The sequence below is a fragment of the Fusarium mangiferae genome (genome assembly GCF_900044065.1).
Source record: "Fusarium mangiferae strain MRC7560 genome assembly, contig: FMAN_scaffold020, whole genome shotgun sequence".
Taxonomy (NCBI): domain Eukaryota; kingdom Fungi; phylum Ascomycota; class Sordariomycetes; order Hypocreales; family Nectriaceae; genus Fusarium; species Fusarium mangiferae.
In genome coordinates, this window is record NW_024573940.1 from 9,627 (window position 1) to 31,439 (window position 21,813).

General features: G+C 44.7%; 7 protein-coding genes across 7 annotated transcripts; 5 read left to right on the top strand and 2 right to left on the bottom strand.

Moving 5' to 3' along the window:
* Positions 1–418: 418 nt before the first annotated feature.
* FMAN_14328 (uncharacterized protein) lies at positions 419–1,639 on the top strand (the record flags this gene model as incomplete). Its single annotated transcript, XM_041825007.1, has 2 exons — positions 419–435; positions 466–1,639. The coding sequence occupies 2 exons, from the start codon at positions 419–421 to the stop codon at positions 1,637–1,639; spliced, it is 1,191 nt and encodes a 396-aa protein (XP_041690431.1).
* Positions 1,640–6,228: 4,589 nt separating this feature from the next.
* FMAN_14329 (uncharacterized protein) lies at positions 6,229–8,470 on the top strand (the record flags this gene model as incomplete). The annotated part of the gene is made up of 6 exons (XM_041825008.1): positions 6,229–6,546; positions 6,619–6,662; positions 6,755–7,469; positions 7,520–7,828; positions 7,968–8,033; positions 8,090–8,470. The coding sequence occupies 6 exons, from the start codon at positions 6,229–6,231 to the stop codon at positions 8,468–8,470; spliced, it is 1,833 nt and encodes a 610-aa protein (XP_041690432.1).
* Positions 8,471–8,840: 370 nt separating this feature from the next.
* FMAN_14330 (uncharacterized protein) lies at positions 8,841–10,843 on the top strand (the record flags this gene model as incomplete). Its single annotated transcript, XM_041825009.1, has 2 exons — positions 8,841–9,110; positions 9,167–10,843. The coding sequence occupies 2 exons, from the start codon at positions 8,841–8,843 to the stop codon at positions 10,841–10,843; spliced, it is 1,947 nt and encodes a 648-aa protein (XP_041690433.1).
* A 2,136-nt stretch (positions 10,844–12,979) lies between these two features.
* Positions 12,980–13,468, bottom strand: FMAN_16245 (uncharacterized protein; the record flags this gene model as incomplete). Its single annotated transcript, XM_041825010.1, has 1 exon — positions 12,980–13,468. One exon carries the CDS (start codon positions 13,466–13,468, stop codon positions 12,980–12,982), a length of 489 nt encoding a protein of 162 aa, XP_041690434.1.
* Positions 13,469–14,285: 817 nt separating this feature from the next.
* On the top strand, positions 14,286–15,194 carry FMAN_14331 (uncharacterized protein; the record flags this gene model as incomplete). Its single annotated transcript, XM_041825012.1, has 1 exon — positions 14,286–15,194. The coding sequence occupies one exon, from the start codon at positions 14,286–14,288 to the stop codon at positions 15,192–15,194; it is 909 nt and encodes a 302-aa protein (XP_041690435.1).
* Positions 15,195–16,594: 1,400 nt separating this feature from the next.
* On the top strand, positions 16,595–17,837 carry FMAN_14332 (putative NAD binding Rossmann fold oxidoreductase; the record flags this gene model as incomplete). The annotated part of the gene is made up of 4 exons (XM_041825013.1): positions 16,595–16,855; positions 16,907–17,018; positions 17,078–17,241; positions 17,295–17,837. The coding sequence occupies 4 exons, from the start codon at positions 16,595–16,597 to the stop codon at positions 17,835–17,837; spliced, it is 1,080 nt and encodes a 359-aa protein (XP_041690436.1).
* A 109-nt stretch (positions 17,838–17,946) lies between these two features.
* Positions 17,947–21,184, bottom strand: FMAN_14333 (uncharacterized protein; the record flags this gene model as incomplete). Its single annotated transcript, XM_041825014.1, has 15 exons — positions 17,947–18,009; positions 18,063–18,128; positions 18,180–18,695; positions 18,749–18,820; positions 18,873–19,010; positions 19,059–19,200; positions 19,249–19,317; positions 19,374–19,487; positions 19,548–19,669; positions 19,724–19,796; positions 19,844–19,866; positions 19,919–20,177; positions 20,230–20,465; positions 20,514–21,048; positions 21,099–21,184. The coding sequence occupies 15 exons, from the start codon at positions 21,182–21,184 to the stop codon at positions 17,947–17,949; spliced, it is 2,514 nt and encodes an 837-aa protein (XP_041690437.1).
* Between the last annotated feature and the right edge of the window lie 629 nt (positions 21,185–21,813).

Consider the following 21,813-nt stretch of genomic DNA (forward strand, 5'->3'; position numbering starts at 1 on the left):
TTTATCTTACTTTATATTAATTAAACCTTAATTATATAAACTTTATTTTAATAATAAATAAATAATAAACCTAATTTTTATACCTTAATATTTAACTATTATTTTTTAAAACCTAAATAAAATTAAATATAAGTATTTTAATATTATTTTTATAATAATTATTTTTTTTTTTAACTTTAAAAAGTTTAATAATCTTTATATATAAAATTTTAATAATCTCTTATTTTTATCTTTATTAGTATATTTTTAGTTTTAATAAAAATAGTTAATAGATATTACTAGAGACTGTTACTAGATATTTATAAGAAATATATTCAGGAGATAGTCAAGAGACCTGGGTGTCGCTAGAAACACAGTTCTATTAAGAACAACATTGTGGAGAGAATAGGCAGTGGTGCTCAGGGAATGTATTATTTTTATGACTCAATTTGTATTGTTGGATCAGAATGCTGACACTTAAAACAGGTTTAGATGGGCGCATTTGCAGATAGAACTGCTTATCGCTCTCCAATCTCCGGAGGCAGTAGAAGCACGACTCGGAAAGCTCCCACACGGCCTAGCCGAAGCATACGACGAGTTATATGAACGGACTGAATCTTACGACAGGATCTATCTACAAAGAGCTGTGAAATGGGTCTTATACGCGTTTGATCCACTGTCCACAGAGCAACTTCTTTCGGCAGTTCAGCTTCGTTTAGTCGACGGCCATGACGATCCGGTTCTGGATACCAGGAATCGCCGTCTATCGGTAGAAGCGCTCGAAAACATCTGCCGTCATCTCATCGTTCGAGGCGATCGCGACGAATGGGCTTTTTCTCATACATCTGTCCAAGAATATTTCAGAGAAAAGAAGCACCATAGGAAATGGACCAACGAAGACGCTCAGATTGAGGTGGCCATGCTGTCACTCTTGGCACTTATCGACACTGTCCAGTACCTAATTGCCTCAGTGTCTCTCCGTAGTATTGTCAGCCTTTGGCACCCGGATTCCGAAAAAACCTTCGAAGACTACGTCGCACAGTACTGGGTGTCGCACATCAAGTCCTTGCAGTATCTGCCATACGAAATAAGAAAACCCATCTCGAAAGTTCTCAGAAAGTTCATGATCTCCTCCACTGACCCTGGTGACTCTGCCGTCGAGTACCGAACATGGTTGAAATACGTCCGCAAACGGCAACTTTTGATACTGGGCAAAGGCGATTCAAGGGTCTGGGTGGACGACTTGATGCCTACCAAAAACCCAGCATTCGGAATAGTCAGCTTAGGTTTAGACCTGGACGAGGAAAAATGGGCCAAAGATAGCCTCCAGCTTCATCTGGGAGATTTCAATTACTTGGGGCTTGACACTCTCTCCCTAGCTGCGAAATACGGAAGCGTGGGATTCCGTCACCAGCTCATGGATTTAGGCATTAGACTCAACACGGTTTCGCCCATTGGTTCCAGTGCCTTAAACGAAGCAATAAAATCGAGAAACCTTAACTGCGTTGCAGAGTTCTTAGAACGTAACGCCGATCCGAACCTCGACACAAATAGTTGTCCGTTATGCCAGGCGGCCCGGCAGAAATGTCCAGAACTGGTCAGGCTACTACTAAAGTACGGTGCTCTTCCAGACGCTCTTTATCGGGATTGTCTGTTCTAGTGTGCACTAGAATCTGCAATATTTAAAGATAACAAAAGCTCTGCGAAAGTGTTAATCGAGGCAGGAGCAACCGTGGATTTGCACGTTCCCGGCGATTTCGGTACTCCACTTACTTCTGCTGCCTACAGAGGCAGCTTAATCGTCGCCAAGCTTCTTATCAAACATGGCGCAAATGTGAATATCAAGCTAGGGGATAGTAGATATAGTGGTATTTTAGCGGCAGCCTTTTGTAGGCACGATGCTGAAAAGACGCTTCCTTATCTTATCGAAGAGGCTAGAGCGGATCCCTACAGACTTATTAAAGATCTTTCAAATAACACCCTACTTATTTCAGATAAGTTCAGGGATTCAATAGTAAAGTCCGGCTATTACCTCTTCTTCAAGAAGTATCTAGATCCCCATAAGATGCAGGGCTTAGAGGTATTAGAAGGGTCCCCTTTAGAAAAGCTAAAACACCTGGCCGAGTCAATACTTAGATCTCGGGGGAATAGTAAAACTTAACTTGGTTTACTTTTAGCTATAATGTAAGATTACCGTGTCGATAGTTATCTTAGCTTAGTCCCTTGTTATTAATCTAGTCCATATCACCGCCAAATTCTAGTTCCTTTTGCCTTCCTTTGCCTTTCTATTTTTTGTATCTGCATATCTCAAGTATATTCATACCTCCTACGACACCAGTCAATAATGCGCCCAAGGAGAAGGTAAACGAGAACGTACAGCCAGAGCCGACCTGGAACGATCTGATATGACTACAGCCACCACTCGTTCTCCAGGTGCCGCTATAATCACAGCCAAGGCCAGCATAAGTAGTACTCATGCTTCGGCGGCTATAGTAAGCCCCCGACTCGACCTCCTACATCAACTATCCGCCGCCCCGCACGACGTCGACTTTCGCTCGCTTAAAGGTACCCTTTCAATCCCAAGGAAGTATCTTAAGCCACAATGTCGTCCTAATCACACCTTGAAAAATTATCTCCAACTTATCCAGCCGCATCTCAGCCTGGTTCAGCTATTTTATAAGAGGCAGCAAGGACCTGCTAGATGGAGATTGATAAATGAATTAAATTAAGCTAATACGTTAATTTTTATAGGAACTAGAACTAGAAACCATAACCCAGAAGCAAGCGCCTATAGAAATGTATTATTTATGCTAATTCTTTATATAATCTATAGCAAAAGAAAGTATTAGCTTTTTAAGATATATAATTAAAATAAGGGTTAAAACAGTAATATAAAACTACTTAATTCTATTAAATATAAGTATAACTATTTAAAAATATTAAATTTAAGTATATATAATAGTAATAGTCTTTTTATATAATAAAATCTTAACTTTTTTATTAATATAGAACTTTAATATATTTTCTTTAGGTTTTTTAAGGCTATTAAAAATAAAAAAGACCCTTTTATTAATATCTATAAAAAGATTAAGCTTAATATTAATATAAATTTTAAATACTTAATATTAAGCTATTATATTAATAGTATTAATATTATTACTTTCCTTTTTTAATAAAGCTTTTAGCTACTTACTATTATAACTTTTATAGTTATATTATATATACTTTATAAATTTCCTTTAAGTATAAATAATTACCTAAACCTAATAAGAAAGTATAGTAATTAGTGTATAATTATTTAATAATTATTTTTAATTATTAATAATTACTAAAAGGACTAACCTAATTACCTTAAGTATATATATATATTTATTTATTATTAAATAAAACTTAACTTACTAGCTATTAATAATACTTTTTTACTTTAATAAGCCTTATTTATATTATTAATTATTAATAGATATAATATTTATTAATATATTTAATTTAATGCCTTATATATTTTATAAATATAAACTTATTATAAACTAATTTTCTTATTTAAAACCCTAACTATTATATTAAAATAATAAATAAATAAAAAATATATAAATAAAAAATATAAAAATAAAATAAAATAATATTAAAAGCTTAAAAAGAGAAATAAAGAATAATATATATAAATACTTAAATTTAAAGTTAAGATATAAGTAATACTTATTAAAAACTTTTAAAGGCTAAAGGTATATAAATACTTAAATTTAGGTTTAAAAAATAAGTTTTTAAAGTTTTTAAATATAGTATTATATATAAATACTTAAATTTAAATTTAAATAAGTTTATTATATAAAAATAGTAAGTTTATTAATAAGTTTATAAAACTTTAAAGGTCTATAAGTAAAAGACTTTAAATATTTATTACTTATAGCCTTAATTAAGACCTCTTTAATATGTTTTTTTAAATATAATAGAAATCTATTACCTTTATTAATTATATAAGAGGATTAATAAGCTAGAGGTTATAAATACTACTATTATTTAATATAACTTTTTTATATTAAGGACTGCTTATATTATATTAAATTATATACTCTTTATTTATATATTAATTTCTATTACTTTTATAAAATATATCCTTTTTATCTATATATATTAATTAAAATAACTATTACTAATAGCACTTAATACTATTTTTCTAGCCTATATATTATTTTAAAAACTACTTAATTTATATACCTTACCTCTTTTATATAGTATAGTTTAGTATATTAATTCTTTATTACTTAAATAATTATAAAGCAGCTTAATTAATTTAATTTTAATAGATAAAAATATACTATATAATAATTTTATATATAAAGAGATAAATAAATTTAACCTAGCCTAGAATACTAGCGGCTTGCAACTGGCCGTAAAAAGGAAAGTATTTACCTTAAGGAATAAAGAGGAGAAAAGGATCTTGGGACGCCCGGGTTGATTGGTTGATTGATTTAACGATTATGCCCGGTCAGCGGGGTCCGGCAAACAGCTGAAGGTCATCGAATCAGTGAGTGTTAATCCAACTCACCCCACTTCGCCAACGCCAATGACGCTGATCAGCTGTTCCCATATTTCCCGGTTATCTGACCCGCTGCTTCGTGGCTTTGTACCAACAGTCTCTACCCAGTGCCCGAGCACGTACAGCAGGCCTAGCCTTCCCGAATATCTCTTCATTTGGAGTTTGAGAGTGGGTCCGTCTTCGGCTCCCGCTTTTGGCTCCCACTTTCGGCTTCCGGAGAGCGAGCAGTAATACGTATCCTGCAGCGAATTTACTACAGCCCTCAGTGGTCTCAAATGAAAACGGTATACTTAAAAGCAATTCCTTCCTCTTATTGGCAGCTTGATTTTTCTATATATTGCAACTGGATATTAAATAGTAGGTAAAATATAAGAAGATCTATATAGAACTGTTATTAAGTACTTATTTATTAATTATATCCTATAGGAGATATAAGTATTGCAACTTTGCTACAGGTAACGCACTAACATTTAAGACCCTTATAGGATATACCTATCCCAGCACTAAATCAGGGCAAAAGCCCTTCTAAAGCCACCAACAAACCAGCTTGAATTCATATGCTGTTTTGTTCGTATTAGGCTTCACTCTTCATAGCTATCTCTTTCTTTAAGTCCGAATGACACCAAAGGCAACAATTAGATCGGGCACCGAGCCCGGCCCCAGCGACTCGAACAGGAGTCTCGTCTCCTCCGTTCGCTGGCACCTTGCTCATTTTCTTCGGTGTCCGCCGTGCGAGGTGCCAGCGAACGGAGCAGCCGAACCGCTGACTCTCGGGGTGGACCCGGAGTTCGCCGGCTTGGGCTTGGAGGGTGAGCCTCAGCGACCCACCCTTTGGTCCGCGAAATGGTTGCTGAGAAGGAGTTCCGCTGACGCAGATATGGGACCCCCGCGAGTGGTTGCGCCACGGCGCAAGCAGGTCGCTCTCTGGACCTGTGTAAGTGACAATGGAGCAAATGCGACGACCAAGTTAGGTGACATGTTGTTGACTGTTAGATAGTGCGCTTGCGGACAATCAGGGATGTCAATGAGAACTGACCCTTGCAGCTTCTGTGGCACGCCTAGATGTGTCTATTGCCCCGTGGTCAAGGTCAAGTCGAAACCGAGCCTGGGGCCAATTTCGCCAAACTCCCTCTCGAGCGCGGTCGAGGACAATTGTTGTACCGACACCGAGTCCATTGACACCGAGGCAAATATGTTCCAGTGATATCCCGCGCGCGTTCAACGCTGGCCGCTCCAGCCCTCTTCAGAGTGAGGCGACGTCAATTTGACATCGTCTATAATACCTCGTTCATTTTCGCTGACTGATCGAACGATGCTCGACAGTCGTCCACGTCGACAAGAAGGCGGCCAAGGCAGAAGCTAGTGAGGAAGTGTGACCAAATCTCTCACTCATATTTATTGCCTTGGGTTGTGAGTCAGGTTTTGAGGCCCTCAGTACAATGTGCTGTTTGGGTATGCGATGATGCCTGATCGGAGGCAAGTACACGTGACAGAGTGGAATGAATCGGAGAGCCGATTGGTGCATGACTAGCTTGGATAGTCGAAGAGATGTTGAATGATCTATCATATATGACCGATTCTGACTGAATGAAGTTGAAAATCTCACTAGCGACAGCCAGAGGCATCGACCGCCGCTATCTCTTCAAACTGTTGTCAGTAGCTGCCCTCACTAAGTACTCGAGCGCGTGGGGTAGTGACCCATCCATGTCGACATGTCTTTCGACTTTGATCGTCGAGAACCCTGTCTGAAGAATGAAAATGTTCCTTGGATAGAGCAGGCACGCCGGGAAAACGGGGATGACACCCCTTTGCAGCTCTTCTTAGCCATGCCGGGTTATTCTCCTAGGAATAGCTATATGCTCGGTTGCCTAAAGTCTATCGATCTAGATACTGCACTCCAGAAAATACTGGATGGTGACTTTGAGAGCTGCCAGTCTGAACTATGGTTGCACGACGGCGATGGGCACCGGTGTCGCGCCTACAACGGCGTCATGCCTGCTCCGGCAGCCCACCAGAAGCTGCAATTAAAGGTAGGGGGTTCCAACGCGATCTAGCTTCTCTATCCTTTCTTTTTCTCCAAGCCTGATGACTAACGATATCAGCGTTTTGGTCAACCCGGGGAACCTGACGCGTCCATACGACGGTTGTAAGTCCACAGTACCTCGACGTGCGTGCGCTTCCTGCGCTGCGGCCGCCCCAGAACCCGTGCGGGTCGCTAACTTCAGCCTTCCTACCTAGCCACATTCACCACCCGACGACAGAATCCATGGGTCTTCTCATCCTCAACATTGGAGGCCTGGGACGAGACGAGCTGGGGGGTTTCCTTTTCAAGTACATCAAGGCTCACAGCACGCCCGCTTCAATTGGATTCAACGTCGGTGTTAGTATTGTATTTCCCAGTTATCTCAATGACCCGCTCCTGTTCTCGCACATATTTGCTGACTTTGAAGAAAAGACTGGAGGCCGAACCTTTTCCTTTACCTTCCACCTGCCGTCATTCGTCTTGAAGAGACAAAAACCTAGGGCCAGAAGGAGGGAGGACCCCCGCAAGAAGCGCAATGGAAGACCGTGGAGGGAATCCCGCCCCCTCTCCTTCCTTTCAAAACCTATCGAGATCAAGTCTGAATTCGCCAGCGTCGACACACTCCACGAGGTTCACTACTCCCTGATGATATGTGGCTATAATAGATCCGTGTGGACCACGTATTCTCTTGTCGACACCTACTTTTATGACTCCGACGAGGACCACGAAGACACAGTCGAATTTTATAGAACACATGAAGACTCCGAGGTCAGCGAATGGGACCCTGCACTGATCGGAGACAAAGAAGTCTGGACGAAATGTCCAGATCCGCGGGAATACTTTCTCATGATCCTGGATAAACGGTTCACCCAAATCTATGAGGAGTTCTTTAAGATCATTGACTTTGTTCAAGACAAAATGTCGGACTATGTGAGCTTTGTAAGTACCTCTAGCTCAAAACTTCAATAACACCTTTATAGCTCCATGAAAATCGCACAACGCGCAATTGCGCCACAGTTTCGAGGGATTCCGCCAAAAGCCTTTACGAGTCGGCTGAGAACAAGCGAATGTGGCTCAGACAAACGGAGCAGCTCCTTGATCTTCTCTCGGACGGCCTCTCTAGTATTCTGAGATGCTGGAAAGCCTTTGAGATTGAGAGGGAAAACTTCGCGTACAATCGTCCTTCGGCGACGTTGTTTCATGAGATTCAGGGCCAAACTATAGAGATGAATCGTCTTCTGGACAGCCTATCCAAGGCAAAGACAAAATGCGATGGATTTCGCAAAGATGTGAGTACTTATCGGTTATCAATAAGGTCTCCTTGTCGATCGCCTGTGCCCTTATCAACGACTGTTTTTATTTTTTTTTAAAGTATTTCGCCTTTCTCTGAAGTACTCGGCGCGTCGTCAACTTGCTAACATCCTATAGCTGGAGCTTGCTAATGGGGTCCAAGGCGGCCCTGGGAACGTCCTACAGTATCTAAAACTCACATTCGTAAGTCGCGAAACGTATGCCCCACCATGTTGCGTCTCTAACTTGGCCCAACCTAGATCCAGGTCATGACTCCAGTCGTCGTCTCGGCCTCCATCATCCAAGCAGACATTTTGACATTCGGGCCTGTCTTCTTGCGGTTCGTCATGATTACCGCTGTGCTTTTCGGCATATGCTGGTGCATTGAACCGGGCCAGAATCCAATACCTGGCTGGACTGACACCATCAAGAAGCGCCTTAATACCCGCGCAGACGACCAAAACGATGGTGGACCCTTGAATCAACATCTAAGACGAGGATGGGGTTGGAACCAGGCTATGATGGCATCAATTTGGCAACTTGCCCAACCACGCCGCCGACTTTTACGTGAAGTAGCTTGGGCATCGGGCGCTAACTCGGGCTTCGAAGAGGATGTGGAGCTAGGCAATCTTCAGAGCTGACACCCGCACTTTTTGGATGTGGAGTCAACCCTACACCAACAGGTATGCGAGGCTTGCTGTCGACCGTCAATTGGCTGATTTGGTTCTACGAGGACGCACGCAGGCAATGCCGCAGTCTACTCACATGACTACCTGTTGGTACCCAACTGCCTTATACTATCCATATATCTTCGCTAGATTCCACATTCTGCCTACGCCATGATTGCCTTACCGGTCAACGCGTGCGATGCGGCAGCGACTGGCATTTGCTTACGCCAACAGATTCGCGCATCAGACTAACAACGAATTGTTCGCACGTTGAGCTAACATTACCGGTCAAGTCTTAATAGTCCTAGCCTACGCTTCGCTATCAATCATGATAAGCCTCACCATGACGACTGCCGAGTTGGGCTCTCAGCTTGCCACACTTGGGCTGAAGTCAGACGTGCCCGAAATTCCATCTGCTGACATGCTCGCTAAGCCGCTGGATGTGTTCAGGTCCCATCTGGCCGGCCTGATTGCCTCGGCTGTCAACTGCGATGCATCCTCAGCGTACGATGCCATCGCTGACTCATCGATGGGAGACCTCGAGCTCATCGTGCCGAAGCTCAAGCTAAGGGACCCTGGGTCGCCAATGAGCTCAGTCGATGTGAGCCGAAAGGTGTGTATTTAGGATATGCCTCAATGCCAATCACATTCATTAATAAGGGCACCCAGTTACCTCCATCCCCATTCTTTACGGCGCCCTTTGCCGATGGACCACGCATCACATTCTACTTCTCCCCAACGGCGCTCCCAAATCTCCTTCTTCCATACATCCAAGACCGCAAGTCAGCATATGGTCGATGCAGGGCCGAGAGTTTCGACCATGGCGCTTCCGTCCACAGCCCTGGTCGCAAAAAGGTAATTGTCGAATTTTCCTCTCCAAATGTTGGAAGCGAGTTCAACGGTAATCACCTTCGGAGCACTCTGATTGGCTTATTCATCTCAAACATCTACGAGCTTATGGGCTGGGACGTGGTGAAGCTCAACTACCTTGGAGATTGGGGAAAAGAGATCGCATTGTTGGCCATTGGCTTTGGCCGCTTTGGATCCGAGGATATCCTGAAGACTAAGCCGCTTGAGCATATGCTTGAAGTCTACCTCCAGATCAAAGCATTGTTCAAACCCGAGCAGGAAGAGAGCAGGCGGGCCAAGGATCAAGGTAGCAGCACAGCAGACATTGAAGGAAAAGGGCTCTTCGCCGAAAGGGACACTTTCTTCCGGGACTTGGAGTCGCGATCCGAAGCTGCCCTGCACCTATGGTCGCAGTTTAGGGAACTCGGTGTCAGTCATCTTCGTGCCTCTTACCTTCGTATGGGGGTCGAGTTTGACGAGTTCTCGGGTGAATCTCAAGTCAACCCGGAGACGATGAATGCGGTGGAGGCCGCACTGAGGGCTAAAGGCTTGCTTGACCAAAACGATGAAGGTTCGTGGGTCATAGACTTTACCAAGCACTCCGGGAAAGCTGGTAAAGGTCTGGGAGTCCAGGTTCTCCGCAACCATGACGGAACGACAACCTACCTATTGCGCGACATTGGTGCTGCCATCGACCGATACAGCACGTACCATTTCGACAAGATGATCTACGTTGTCTCTTCACGCCAATCGTCTCATTTTCAACAGCTTTCCATTACACTGAAGCTAATGGACCGTGCTGATATTGCTGACAAGATACAGCATGCCAGCTTCGGGGAGCTTCAAGGTCTTCCCGAACATATGAAAGGGCCCTTGTTGCTTGATAACATTTTAGATGAATGCAATTGCTCGTTGGCAATGCCACCTATTTCCAACTCCACTCACGAGCCCAACAAGAAAGGAACTGTAGTTCATGGAGACGCTATGGCCGTCGGCGCCCTTGTCTCGCGGGAGATTGCTGTCAAGAAGCGGTCTCACAGCTACGCACTTCAAGTCGACCACATGGCCCAAGAGGAAGGGGCGGCGCTCAACCTACAACAATTCTATGCAAAGATTATATCGGCTATCTCGGAGCTCCAGACCGAGACCGTCGAAGCAGCTGCTATTAACTCTTCGGTGTTTGAAGATGATGCAATGGCCGAGCTCTTCGGCATTCTCGCCAGATACCCAGAAGTGACAACAGCCGCCTTCAAATCATTGGAGCCCCATACCATCCTGGTCTATCTGTCCCAGCTTGCTTATGCCCTTGACCTCGACGACGATCATGAGGACACACAAAACGACGAGGAAGGAGTGGATGCTGGCGAAAATGAACTGAGCAACTCACCAGAAGAGGATGACCCTGGCGTTCTTCGAGCACGCCTGGAATTATATCGTTCCGTTCAGCAAGTGGTTGAGAATGGAATGCGTTTACTTGGGTTTCCTATTATCAATTAGTGATTAAGTGAAGATGCAAACAGACTGGTTCTATAAAATGTATCTTTAGGAGACTACTTAATAGGTTTTATAAATTTTATAGTATTTCTAATTATAGTTAAAAGGCTTATTATATTACCTATAGTGTACTATATTACACTTTACAGTTAGGGGAAGCTTCTATTGAATTTAAATTGAAAGCCCATCTGCTAAAGAGAGTATATTCTCAACCACCTGTTAGGGTGCTGTTATTAAGGTACTGTAAGGATACAGATACAGCAGGTATCAAATTCCTCCGAAAACTCTGCTGCACGAAGTACACAGCACCTAATGCACTGGCCACCCTGGAGCTTATTAAAGATCCTTGATGGACGTTGCCTCGGTGCTCCACTGGCAACAGGAAACTCGTTCGACTGGCGGCAGGGAAGTTTGTCTGTGACAGCGCAAGCCAAATAAATAGATCTTGAGAGGGGAGAACTCGAATGATAGGGGCGAGTGGTTCTTGAGGAACTCCTTCTTTTCGAATAATACCTTCAACCCATACAAGTACTGAACGAAATCCATCCAGCGACTTGCATATTCGCCCTTGGCAAGTGGCAGCTGTAAATGCATCGTTGAGTCTATACCATACCATCCGGGGGCCAAGCAGAAACTGCCTGCTCGGAAATTTCTGGGTTGTTATGCGGTAATTGGCCAAGAGACCCCTATTAACCGTTGCAGCCTCTTCTACAATAAGCTCAGCCTTTATGCCGGGGGACGAGCTGTTCATTAAACCGTCATACTGTGTGATAATTTCAGCTCCCGTAGACTGGTAAACATATTCCTCTGTCCCCTTCTCTTGCTCATCAATAATATCCTGCACATAGTCGTACGTGGATTTGTTTCACTCGATTCTGCCAGGTATAACATTTACCAAACAAGCTCGCTCAGGATCGGATGTTACCTCAGTCAAACTGTTGAGATAGAAACAAAGACCATTGCAGCACGCAGCCGCGGGGCTATTGATCCTCTTTGACCACGCCATATGTCTGTCTCCACGGCCGGTAAAGAGAATCTCTACTAGAGTCATTATACTGGGACGTGGCCACGATTGCAAGAGGCCGGTAAAGATAGGGTCGTAGCCTGACTTAACCGGAGCCGATGCAAGCTGTCTCCGCATCCAGTATAACTTTTCTTGACCAGAGCGAGTAGGGTTTATTTCCAGCCCCTGTTGCATATGGCACACTGACATGATTCGTACCAAGGTACAAATAGTTTCAATCATCGTTATCAGACAAAATGGTTGGTCTTCGATGTTGGTAGTCGGGTTACACTCTTCAGAACACATATGGCATGTGCAAAATGAACTCAGAGAAACTATGGACTGTGAGAACAGTTGCACTGCTTCTGTGTATGATTTCCCAAGTGCGGTTTCCATCGACCCAACAAGGCTGGTATTTTCATCCATTCCGGAAGAAGACGACGAGAAAAGAGGAAGAATCCCCGCCCATAGCTCGAAGAGGAAATTGGAGGAGCATCCATTCGCACTTCACGCTTCTGTTCCAGAGTAAGAGTGTCATCTTCATCTCGCATAACAGCGTAAAGAATGCGAGAAGCAGATCCGAGACAGATTCCTGTAGTGCGAGACTGGGTAGATAGAGGGCGCTTCATAGGAGTGCCAAAAGTATCAGAGAGGCAAGTCGCCCAATCTACTCTGCCATAGGAAATAACGTCGTCTTCATGATCTGTCGCGTTAGAGAAAATGCTTCGGCCACTAGGAATTATATAATGCTTGCGGACAATCTCGATTGATTGCGCAGGCTCGTCTAGGTATGTGATAACAAGCTGTGCATCGTTTCGTAACTGTCTTTTTGTTCCATGTGGTCTGTAAATGACCGAACCATTTCGGTCCTGGACCTTAACACTGAGGTCAAGAAGTCAATGAGATATAGCAGCCATCCATGCACAATCCGCTCCTCCTGAGAGGAAAAGGCAGTCAAGGTACCCTTTAGATAAGTCGAATATGCCTTTAAGGGCAACTGCAATATGCTCTGGCGACGCGCAGCTACGTATATTACAGCAACCATCTCTGAGGCAGAATCTTGATAGGCCATGTAGGACTAGTCCGAAGTCAGTTGGGCCAAGAAGACCTTCAGATGCCTCCACAAGTGATATCTATTATCGCAATGTTGGCGTTAGGTCAGCTGGTGGGCTATAAAGTAAAAATAGCTCCCTTAAAACCTTTGCAGCAATAACAGTACTATACTGCTCAGTAAGAGAGGCACATATACCGAGGCATGCAAGCCCTTCTGAAGATTCTTGCATACTTCTGATAGTATGCTTCACCCCAAACCCAAACCAGAGAATATTGCTGATAGATGGAAAGGCTTTAGCTGCTTCTAAGACGTCATTTAGGCGACGCTCGCCAACTTCACCTAGTCGGATATTGGTGAAGATAGCCCTAGCAGCGTAGATAGTGAGGGCTTCCACTCCTGCCTTAGAGAGACGTGAGAGGACATCAACACTAAAGCCAACAGTCCCATTCGCCATCGAAATCCAGTCAACCGTGCCTTGCTGCTGGAACCCTACAGCTGAGCCGGGTTGGGCATCTTGAGACAATAGTGGTGCGGATTGGTTTGGTCTTGAGACAGACGGAATAGAAGGCATCGTGTAACAAGCAGCTTCACACGCTTTTGATGATAAGCTAAACTGGGAAGATCAGAAGTTCAAATGGTGGTATGTTAGCGAGGGCGATGCTTGAAGATGACAGGAAACGGCCGCACGAGCGGGGAAAGACGATTGAGGCTGCAAGTTGGGCGAACAATGTAATCAGGCGTCCAATCGCATTTATCAGCAAATGAATAGAGTGCGTCATTCTTAAGGGTGACCAAGAAGTGATTTTAATAGGTTGATTAGTCCAGCCAATAGGTATGTGTAAACTAAGACATATTATACAGACTTGCTAATAAAATTAAGTTTTACCTTAAAAAGCTATTTATAAATAAGTTAGTTTAAGATATTTAGCTATAATAAATTAATAGCTTATAGAATAAAAGAAATAGATTTTAAATATTATAATCCTTATAGTTATATTATATATACTCTATAAATTTTACTATTTAATTAAAGAATTAAATACTAAATACTTATAATATATTAATATATTTAATAATACTATAATAATCTTAGATAAAGTAATTTTTTATTTATAAATTAAATTCCTTAATATAAAGCTATAAAAATAGAAAGTATATAAAAAACTTAATTTTAAATAAAACTATAAGTATTTAACTATCTCTATACTAAATAGCAGGAGTTGTAAAGTGTACTGTGCCTTATCTACACTTTATATAGCCGACCGGACTTAAAACCACTGGCTAAGTAGCTAGGCCATACCGATTAGGCTAGCTACAGACAAAAACTCCACCAATTGCCCTAACTATATATTGAGCTCCCTGATCGACTTCTGTAGAACGCTCACATCATGAACTCGATTCCCGCTCATTTAACCAGCACTCCATCCAGACTGGCAAAGGAAAGCAAGATGTCCGCCCATCAAGCCCCGAGACTCCAGGACTGCAGGCAAGACTTGACAGGCAAAGTTGCTGTTGTCACCGGAGCCAGTAGAGGCATCGGCTATGCAATTGCGCTGAATCTTGCCAAACGTGGTGCGGGAATTCTGATCACATCTACAAGCGCCAACAAGTATATTGATGAACTACGAGACGATGTCAAGTCTGCCTATGCGGAGGTGAACGCTCAGCGTCCGAAAGTTGCCCATGAGATTGTTTCTCTGGAAGATCTCAATGCGCATACCAAGCTAGCCGACGCTGTCAAGAGAGAATTCAGCGGCCAAGTAGACATATATGTCAACAACGCCGGAATAACCGACCGCACGTTCCCTGGCGAGCTCGAGGCCAAAACTCTGGACAAGCTGTTGACTTGCAACATCCGAACACCAGCACTGATCGTAGATGAGCTGGTCAAGAGACGGAATTTCAGAAAAGACAGCAGAATTATCTTCATCAGCAGCGCTGAGAGCGTCAACTGCGAACCTGCTGTTTCCATCTATGCCTCGACCAAGGCAGCCAATGAAGCTATGGCCCGTGCTTATGCCAACGCCTTCGGAGGGAAGAACGCCGCTTTCGACTTTATGAGCGGTACTACGGCTAACAGTGTTCTCACGGGATTGACGGAGACGGGAGGGGTACAACAGTACGGGCCGAAGGTGTGGCAAGAGTTGCAGGATTTCTGGATAGTAAAACAGACTGTACCGCGCTTAGGACAGCCGGAGGACGTGGCAGATGTGGTGGGATTCCTGTGCAGTAGAGAAGGAAGATGGATCACTGGAAGCAAGATCAGTGCCAACGGTGGAAGTATCGCAGTTATCTAATTATTAAGCTATTAGTCTCTAAGAACTCCTTCATTAATTCACGCTTTCTCTAATCGGTGCAGTCTCGTCTTCACCCCATTCAATACATCGTCGCACACAATTTCCGGGTCTCGTTGCACATCAATCGTGACTACATCAACCTCATCCAAGGCAGGTTCTTCCAGGCACTCCATCTGGCTGCGTACCATAGACTCCTTCATATAGTGACCGATGCGTGCCTTGACTCTTGCTCGAAGATGCTCTTCGTCAACCCTTAGGTAGATGAAGCACAATTGGACATCGGGGTCGTGATATGATGCCACTCGAAAGACATCACGATATTTTTCGCCGTAACGAGGAGCAGGTAACGATCACGGCGTTCGACTTTTTTAGTTGCTCGGTGGCTGCATTGCGAAGGTTGATAAGCCAATCCCATCGGTCGGCGTCAGTTAATGGCGTGCCGCTGCGCATTTTGGCTACGTTTTTTGGAGTGTGGAACTGTTTGCTTTATGTGAGCAGCCCCTCTGCGGGAGATGGATAGAGGGTATACATACATCATCTCCTTCGAGATACGGAATTGCAGCTTGTCGAGAAAGGTACGTTGCGACAGTTGACTTTCCACAGCCCGCTGGACCACCGATCACAAAAATTGTCTTTTTGGGGGGCGATTGCACCGCCATGACTAGCTGTTGGATAGTGATAGCAAAGATTGTAGTTCTAAGGGTATCAGTAGTGTAGAAAAACAATAAACACGGACGCTACAGACGAATAAGGCTGTTTGAATGAGGTTACTGATGAGGCCTGTGTTACATGCTAAATTCAATTCAACATTTTCAACTTCACTGAGCCTGATCCTTGACGACTGCCGGCCACCCGCAGCGTCGCAAAGACCATGTTCGTGGTCCAGAACATCAACACAACACGATCGGATATAATTAAGCTCAGCCACTGGCTCAAGTACGCGCTTTGAGCTAAATTGGTTTAGTGCAAGTGGAGGTGGAGACTTACAGGGTCGGCTGAATCGGACATAGTAGAAATGCAGTCATCGGACAGTGGACGGAGTCGGATACCAACAAAGTGAGGGGCCATATCAGCTCTTGAGATGAGTGGTAAATCTGTGGATGCTTTTCTGCACTCTCTTCTTGATCTTTACTGGGGTAGAGACGCTTACACCGAGCTCCAGAGCGGACATGATCAGGTTGACGCACCCTAAAATCGGGGATGGATCGGGGGAAACAGAGGGAAACCCCGGATTCTGCCCGAACTGCCCGATATCTGGACATCATCAGCATGACAATAAAAAGACTTTGTAGAATGTTAATCTTGACCATCGATATCACCATACAGCACTCCCTATTCTCCTCTTCATCCTTATTACCTTCCCTCACACATACGCAATGGTTTCTGAACCACGTCTCAAGATGGCCTTGATCGGCCTTGGCCGTCTCGGCGCCATCCGTGCCCGCATTCTCGCCTTCCAGCAGCCTCGCATTGAACTCGTTGCTGCTTGTGACACAAAGCCTGGTAGCGACAAGTGGGTGGCTGAGAATCTGCCTCCTACCGTCAAGTACTTTGCCGACCCTGAGGATTGTATGAGGAACAGTGGTGCTCAGGCCGTGCTCATTTCCACAGCTACTGCTACGCACGCTCCCCTGATCCTCCTAGGTCTTGACCTCGGTCTAGTAGTTATTCCCTCTGACAGCCTGACTACCTTTCCACTAACATTCGTCTAGCATGTTATGTGCGAGAAGCCCATTTCTGTTGACGTTATCACTACGGAGGAGGTCCTCACAAAGGCGAAGTCGAAGCCTGAGCTCAAGTTCCTCATTCCTTTCTGCCGAAGATGTGAGTTGTTCCCATTTTTTCGTTTCCAATCTTATGATGCGTTACTAACTTGCAACCAGATGACGACTCCTATCGTTCTGCCAAGGAGCTGGTAGAAAGCGGCGCACTAGGCGACATTCACGCCGTCGAGACCAACTGCCTCGATCAACAAGACCCTACTGGATTTTTTGTCACATTCTCCGCTCAGTCCGGAGGTATCTTTGTCGACATGGGTGTTCACGATGTAAGTCATTTTCAACTCTTTGACTTCGAACATTTGCTAACAGTGACATACAGATCGATATCGGCCGATACTACCTCGACGTTAAGTCCGGTCTCACCAACCCCAAGAAGCAAGTCAACCGCGTCGTCGCCATGGGACAACAGGCTGTCTACGGCAAGCTCGCCGAGTACGGTGACTGCGACAACGGCTGGGCTCTAGTAGAGTTTGCCAACGGCAAGGTTCTCACCTCCCACTTGGGCCGTACTCTGACAAACGGTTTCGAGAGTACCACTCGCGTGTGTGGTACAAAGGCGCACTCTGTTATCAATGGCAACTCGACGATCAACCGTGTCGAGGTTCGCGATGCTCACGGTGTACGAACAGCTACTACACCCGATGCCTTTGTGCTTTACGACAAGTCCTTTCTGAACGATCTTGCGGAGTTTGCTACTGCTGTTCTCGACAATAAGCCTCTTACTTGCACACCAGATGATGCATACGAGGCTGCCAAGATCGCCACGGCTTTGCAGTACTCGTTCCGAAGTGGTGTCCCTGTATACTTTGATGATGAGGGTAGACCTGTCTTGGACACTCCCAAAGTGAACGGTGCAGCATAATTACGACGGTTTGAGAAGCCACTCAATATGGCCCATTGTGTGTTCTATCAAAAGCAGAATTATGAGTTCAATGAATAGATTTTACGCGTTAATCAAGACTTTATCTAGTCTATGGTTGCTCCCGTGACTGAGGTGCATTGGGGATGTCGTCCCACCACGTATTCATCAAAGACTAAACAACCCGTTAGCGACCACAAGCACTAATCACAGTAAAAGCTCTCTTACAGTCTGTTGGTCTTGAGAAGGTCCGAAGACATCTTGTAAAAGTACAGGATCCCAAAAGTCATGTAACTGTACAACATATTAGCTCAAAACATCCAAGTCCGAGAAGGTATATCCTACCAGGTCATTTGTCGAGTCCATATTTATTGCAGGCATCGATGGGTTAATATTTGGTATATCGGAAGCTCCCATCTGTATTTGAGGGTGAAAACTGTTCAGAGACGAATTTGCTACGTTCATAGTCGGTGAAACAGTTGGCGTCTCGGAAAGACGAATGGTCCTGATGGTTTTCTGCTGGTTCTGACCCGCACGCTCGATAAGCCTGGTACGCCAACCGAGCAGCTCAACATCTTCATCATCTTCTCTATCTTCATTATTATTCTGTCTTTCTTCATCACCTATGTTGCCTCTATTGGAAGTAGATACTGAAGAGATCTTGGCTAAAGCTCTTGTGCGCAAGTTCAAGAGCCACTGTAGATTGCTCTTATACCGCGGAGTTTGTGCACCATGTTGAAGTAGTGATGTGAACAAGCTAATGGCAGCATCGATCTGCGTTAGGGCAAACTTGGTCATGATATTGCCTGGATCACGCAGGACTAGCGTGCCCAAACACAATGCCGAACCAAAGACATGATACTGTAGCGGGTGTAAGCATTGAAAACGGAATCAAAGACGAAGATTATTATTACCCAGAAGTTCCACTGCCTGGTGGCGACGGTCGGGAAGCGGTTGTGTATATCAGTGACAATACTGATAATTATCTGCTCGCTATCAGCTCATTGTCCTTAAGTGATACTCGACGGTTGTTCATACACCACAGCGTTCAACTACAGTATAGAACGAAGCTTTATATATAGATTCGGAATGATCAGCATCGTAGAGCGCTCTCGCATAATAAGGTCGATGGAGGTTGATGATAGTCTCTGAAACATTTAGGGCAAGATTTGTTTGCTACTTAACGTTAGCTTTTAAAATATTCTATAGCAAGGGGGTACTGACTTGGAAAGAAATGGTCAGTGCCATGCGAGATGGCTCTGGAGATGCTTCAATTGCAGCTTCGAGTTGAGCATAACGAGACGGTGTGGCCAGTAACGCTGCTCGACAGCGAAGTGAAAACGGAATACTCTGTTCAAATTCGGAGCTATAGCTGGTTAGCTTTTGTATGCAAGTTATGATTTAGTGCACGTACAGCCTGAAGCCCAGATCTGTAACGTCAGAATATGCTGGCTTCCGTACTTTCATGGCCATGTTGAGAATTCTAGAGTTCCATAAGCTTCGATCTCATTTCGGATTTGAACCAATAGGCAAACTCACTGTGATGAAAGTTGAGACAACTCAAATCGGATGATAGAGTAGCTTTTCTCTCCGTTAGGCCTGGGTGGTTCTGAGGGAAACGCAGTATCGCAATGCTCCGGGTTGATTGCGGATCTATATATAGCGTCAGTCCTTCGGAACTGATCGTGGCATGTGTGAGAACGATGGACTTACGGCCTTGAGAAGCAGTGTGCTTGAAAGATATCGGCACAATTGCATTCCCAGAATACTTTTCGTCGCTCCTCAACTACATCCTGCGGCAGATTCCAGCGATCACCGTCACGGTGCATACCCATCTATGTAATTTTTTCAGTCTTAGCTTGTACCTGTAGGTCGGTGATTTTTCTTACAGCTTGTATAAGGCGCATTACCAGACCCCATAACGGCCACGCACTATCACCGCGTCTGCCTTCATCAAGATGCCTGCCGAATCATTAGCGCTGCAATAATTCAGCAGGTTCATTGCGCACAATTGAAGATGAGCCATCAAATGCTGTGACATTAGCCATTGAACAAATTTGATTCATAGATATATTGGAACTCACAAGAGTTTGCAGTCCAGCCAGGGTATTGTTCGACAAAAATTCACCCTTCACCAACGCTCGCTCTGAGAGCCTTAGCCACTCTTCAGCAGACGAATCGCAATTGGGCATCTCAATATTAAACATGGTGCCTTGAGCCATTATGATGAAAACGAGCGCTATTTCCTGAGCATTTACATGCGGGGATGTAGAATCGCTTTCCGTACGCTTGAAGACTCTGTTGAAGGTCTTTTCGAAGGCGGGCTTAGGAGCAACGTCGTGACTGGGTTCTGTGAGCAGTTTACCAGAAACGGACGCAAGTTGTCGACACTCACTGCCAGGCACAATAGCGGTAATATGACTCCACTAGTGTCCACGCCTCATCCCGTGAGGGGAGACATGCTAATAACTCCCGAGTACTGATATGAGCTGCTGATGCGAGAAAGGGAAACCCACCGGGGGCGGTACCCGGACGTAGGACGTTGGGTTGTGAGGGAACTGAGTTTCCAGGTAGCACCGGTGAAGGGGCGCGTGTCTGCAAGGGAGTATCTGATACATCTTGCATTTCCGACTAACATGGTCAGCTCGATCATTAGAAACGAACACGCAGGTAAATTACCTCTTTCAGCCATTCACTTCCTGCTGTTGGACCCAGATACTTAGACCTGCCTCTTTTTCCCAGCATCAAAGTACCAAAAGAACCATTTTGGCTGTCGTCGTCAATAGACAGTCGAGCCGGGTTGCTGGAAGCGCTGGTTCCGGTGTTGATGCTATACGATGATTCCTCCATCCTGGCTGACCGTGAGGAGCCTGGGGTTTGAGGGGATGGACCCTGAACCGTATATGGTTCGAAGGCACGGGCAAGAAGTGTTAGAGGATTGACTTGAGTGCGGTCGGTGAGGTTAGAGTGCGGAGGAATATGATGTGAGTGGTTCGCGGGCTGTTGGCTCGAATCGAACGGCTGAGGGTTTTCATGATGAGTTGTACTATTTTCGAGAGGTTGCCGAACTCTTTGTTGTTGCACCTGGGGAACAGAGTGGTCTTGGAGTTTGGACTGCTGGTTTAGATGTGAAGATGTGGCGCTGAAAGCATCTTGACTCTGGTCATGTCGGGCATCCTTCTGATGTTCAGGCTGCCCACTGGAGTTTCGACTACTAGCATGGACTTCAGCTCACGAAGCCTACGGGACTCAGCATCAACTAACTTCGAGTTTTCGGCGGCGACACAGAATTCAACGCGTTGTCGGCGAACGCAATTAGAGCATGGCACTGTAACACTATTCCAGCTCATGGACTATGGCACTAAGGCAATGTTGATCTAGTTACCTTGTCGATCGCATTTCATCTTTAGTCTGCGACATTCTAAGTTTCACCCGAGTTAGCCAACCAGCCATCAAACTAATCGCTCTTCCTCTCTTCCTGGTCTTGTGCCGGAGAGAGGTAGAGGAGGACGAAACAAAGGGATTCAGCCGACTCACCTGCGCAGCTGAAGCACGGGCGCTGTTTGCGCTGCTTCCGGGCTCTGAAACCGTCAACGGGCCTATCTTCTTCGTCATCGCGTAGGCGTCGCATGTTGTATCCGATAAGATCGCCTGATATCTAATTTGTCCGGTCCTGTTCGGTTGTCGCCGCGTATGAGACCTGACGAGCAAAAACACGGATCGGAGATGTTGATAATGCGCGGGGAAAAACAAACTCGCGGGGGAGAGGTCAATCCGGCAATGATCTCCGGAACTGCGGATGAACCAATCAGATGAGTGGTCGGCTAGTGGCCATTTTTTCCCCTTTTAGATTATGTCCGATAGGTAATTGGACCGCGGCACTAAACTTCACTATCGGATTTGACGAGATTTGCGCAAATCGAGTGCCATCAAAGTACTCAATCGAGCAAAAGAACAATACAATGTCGAAATATATCAT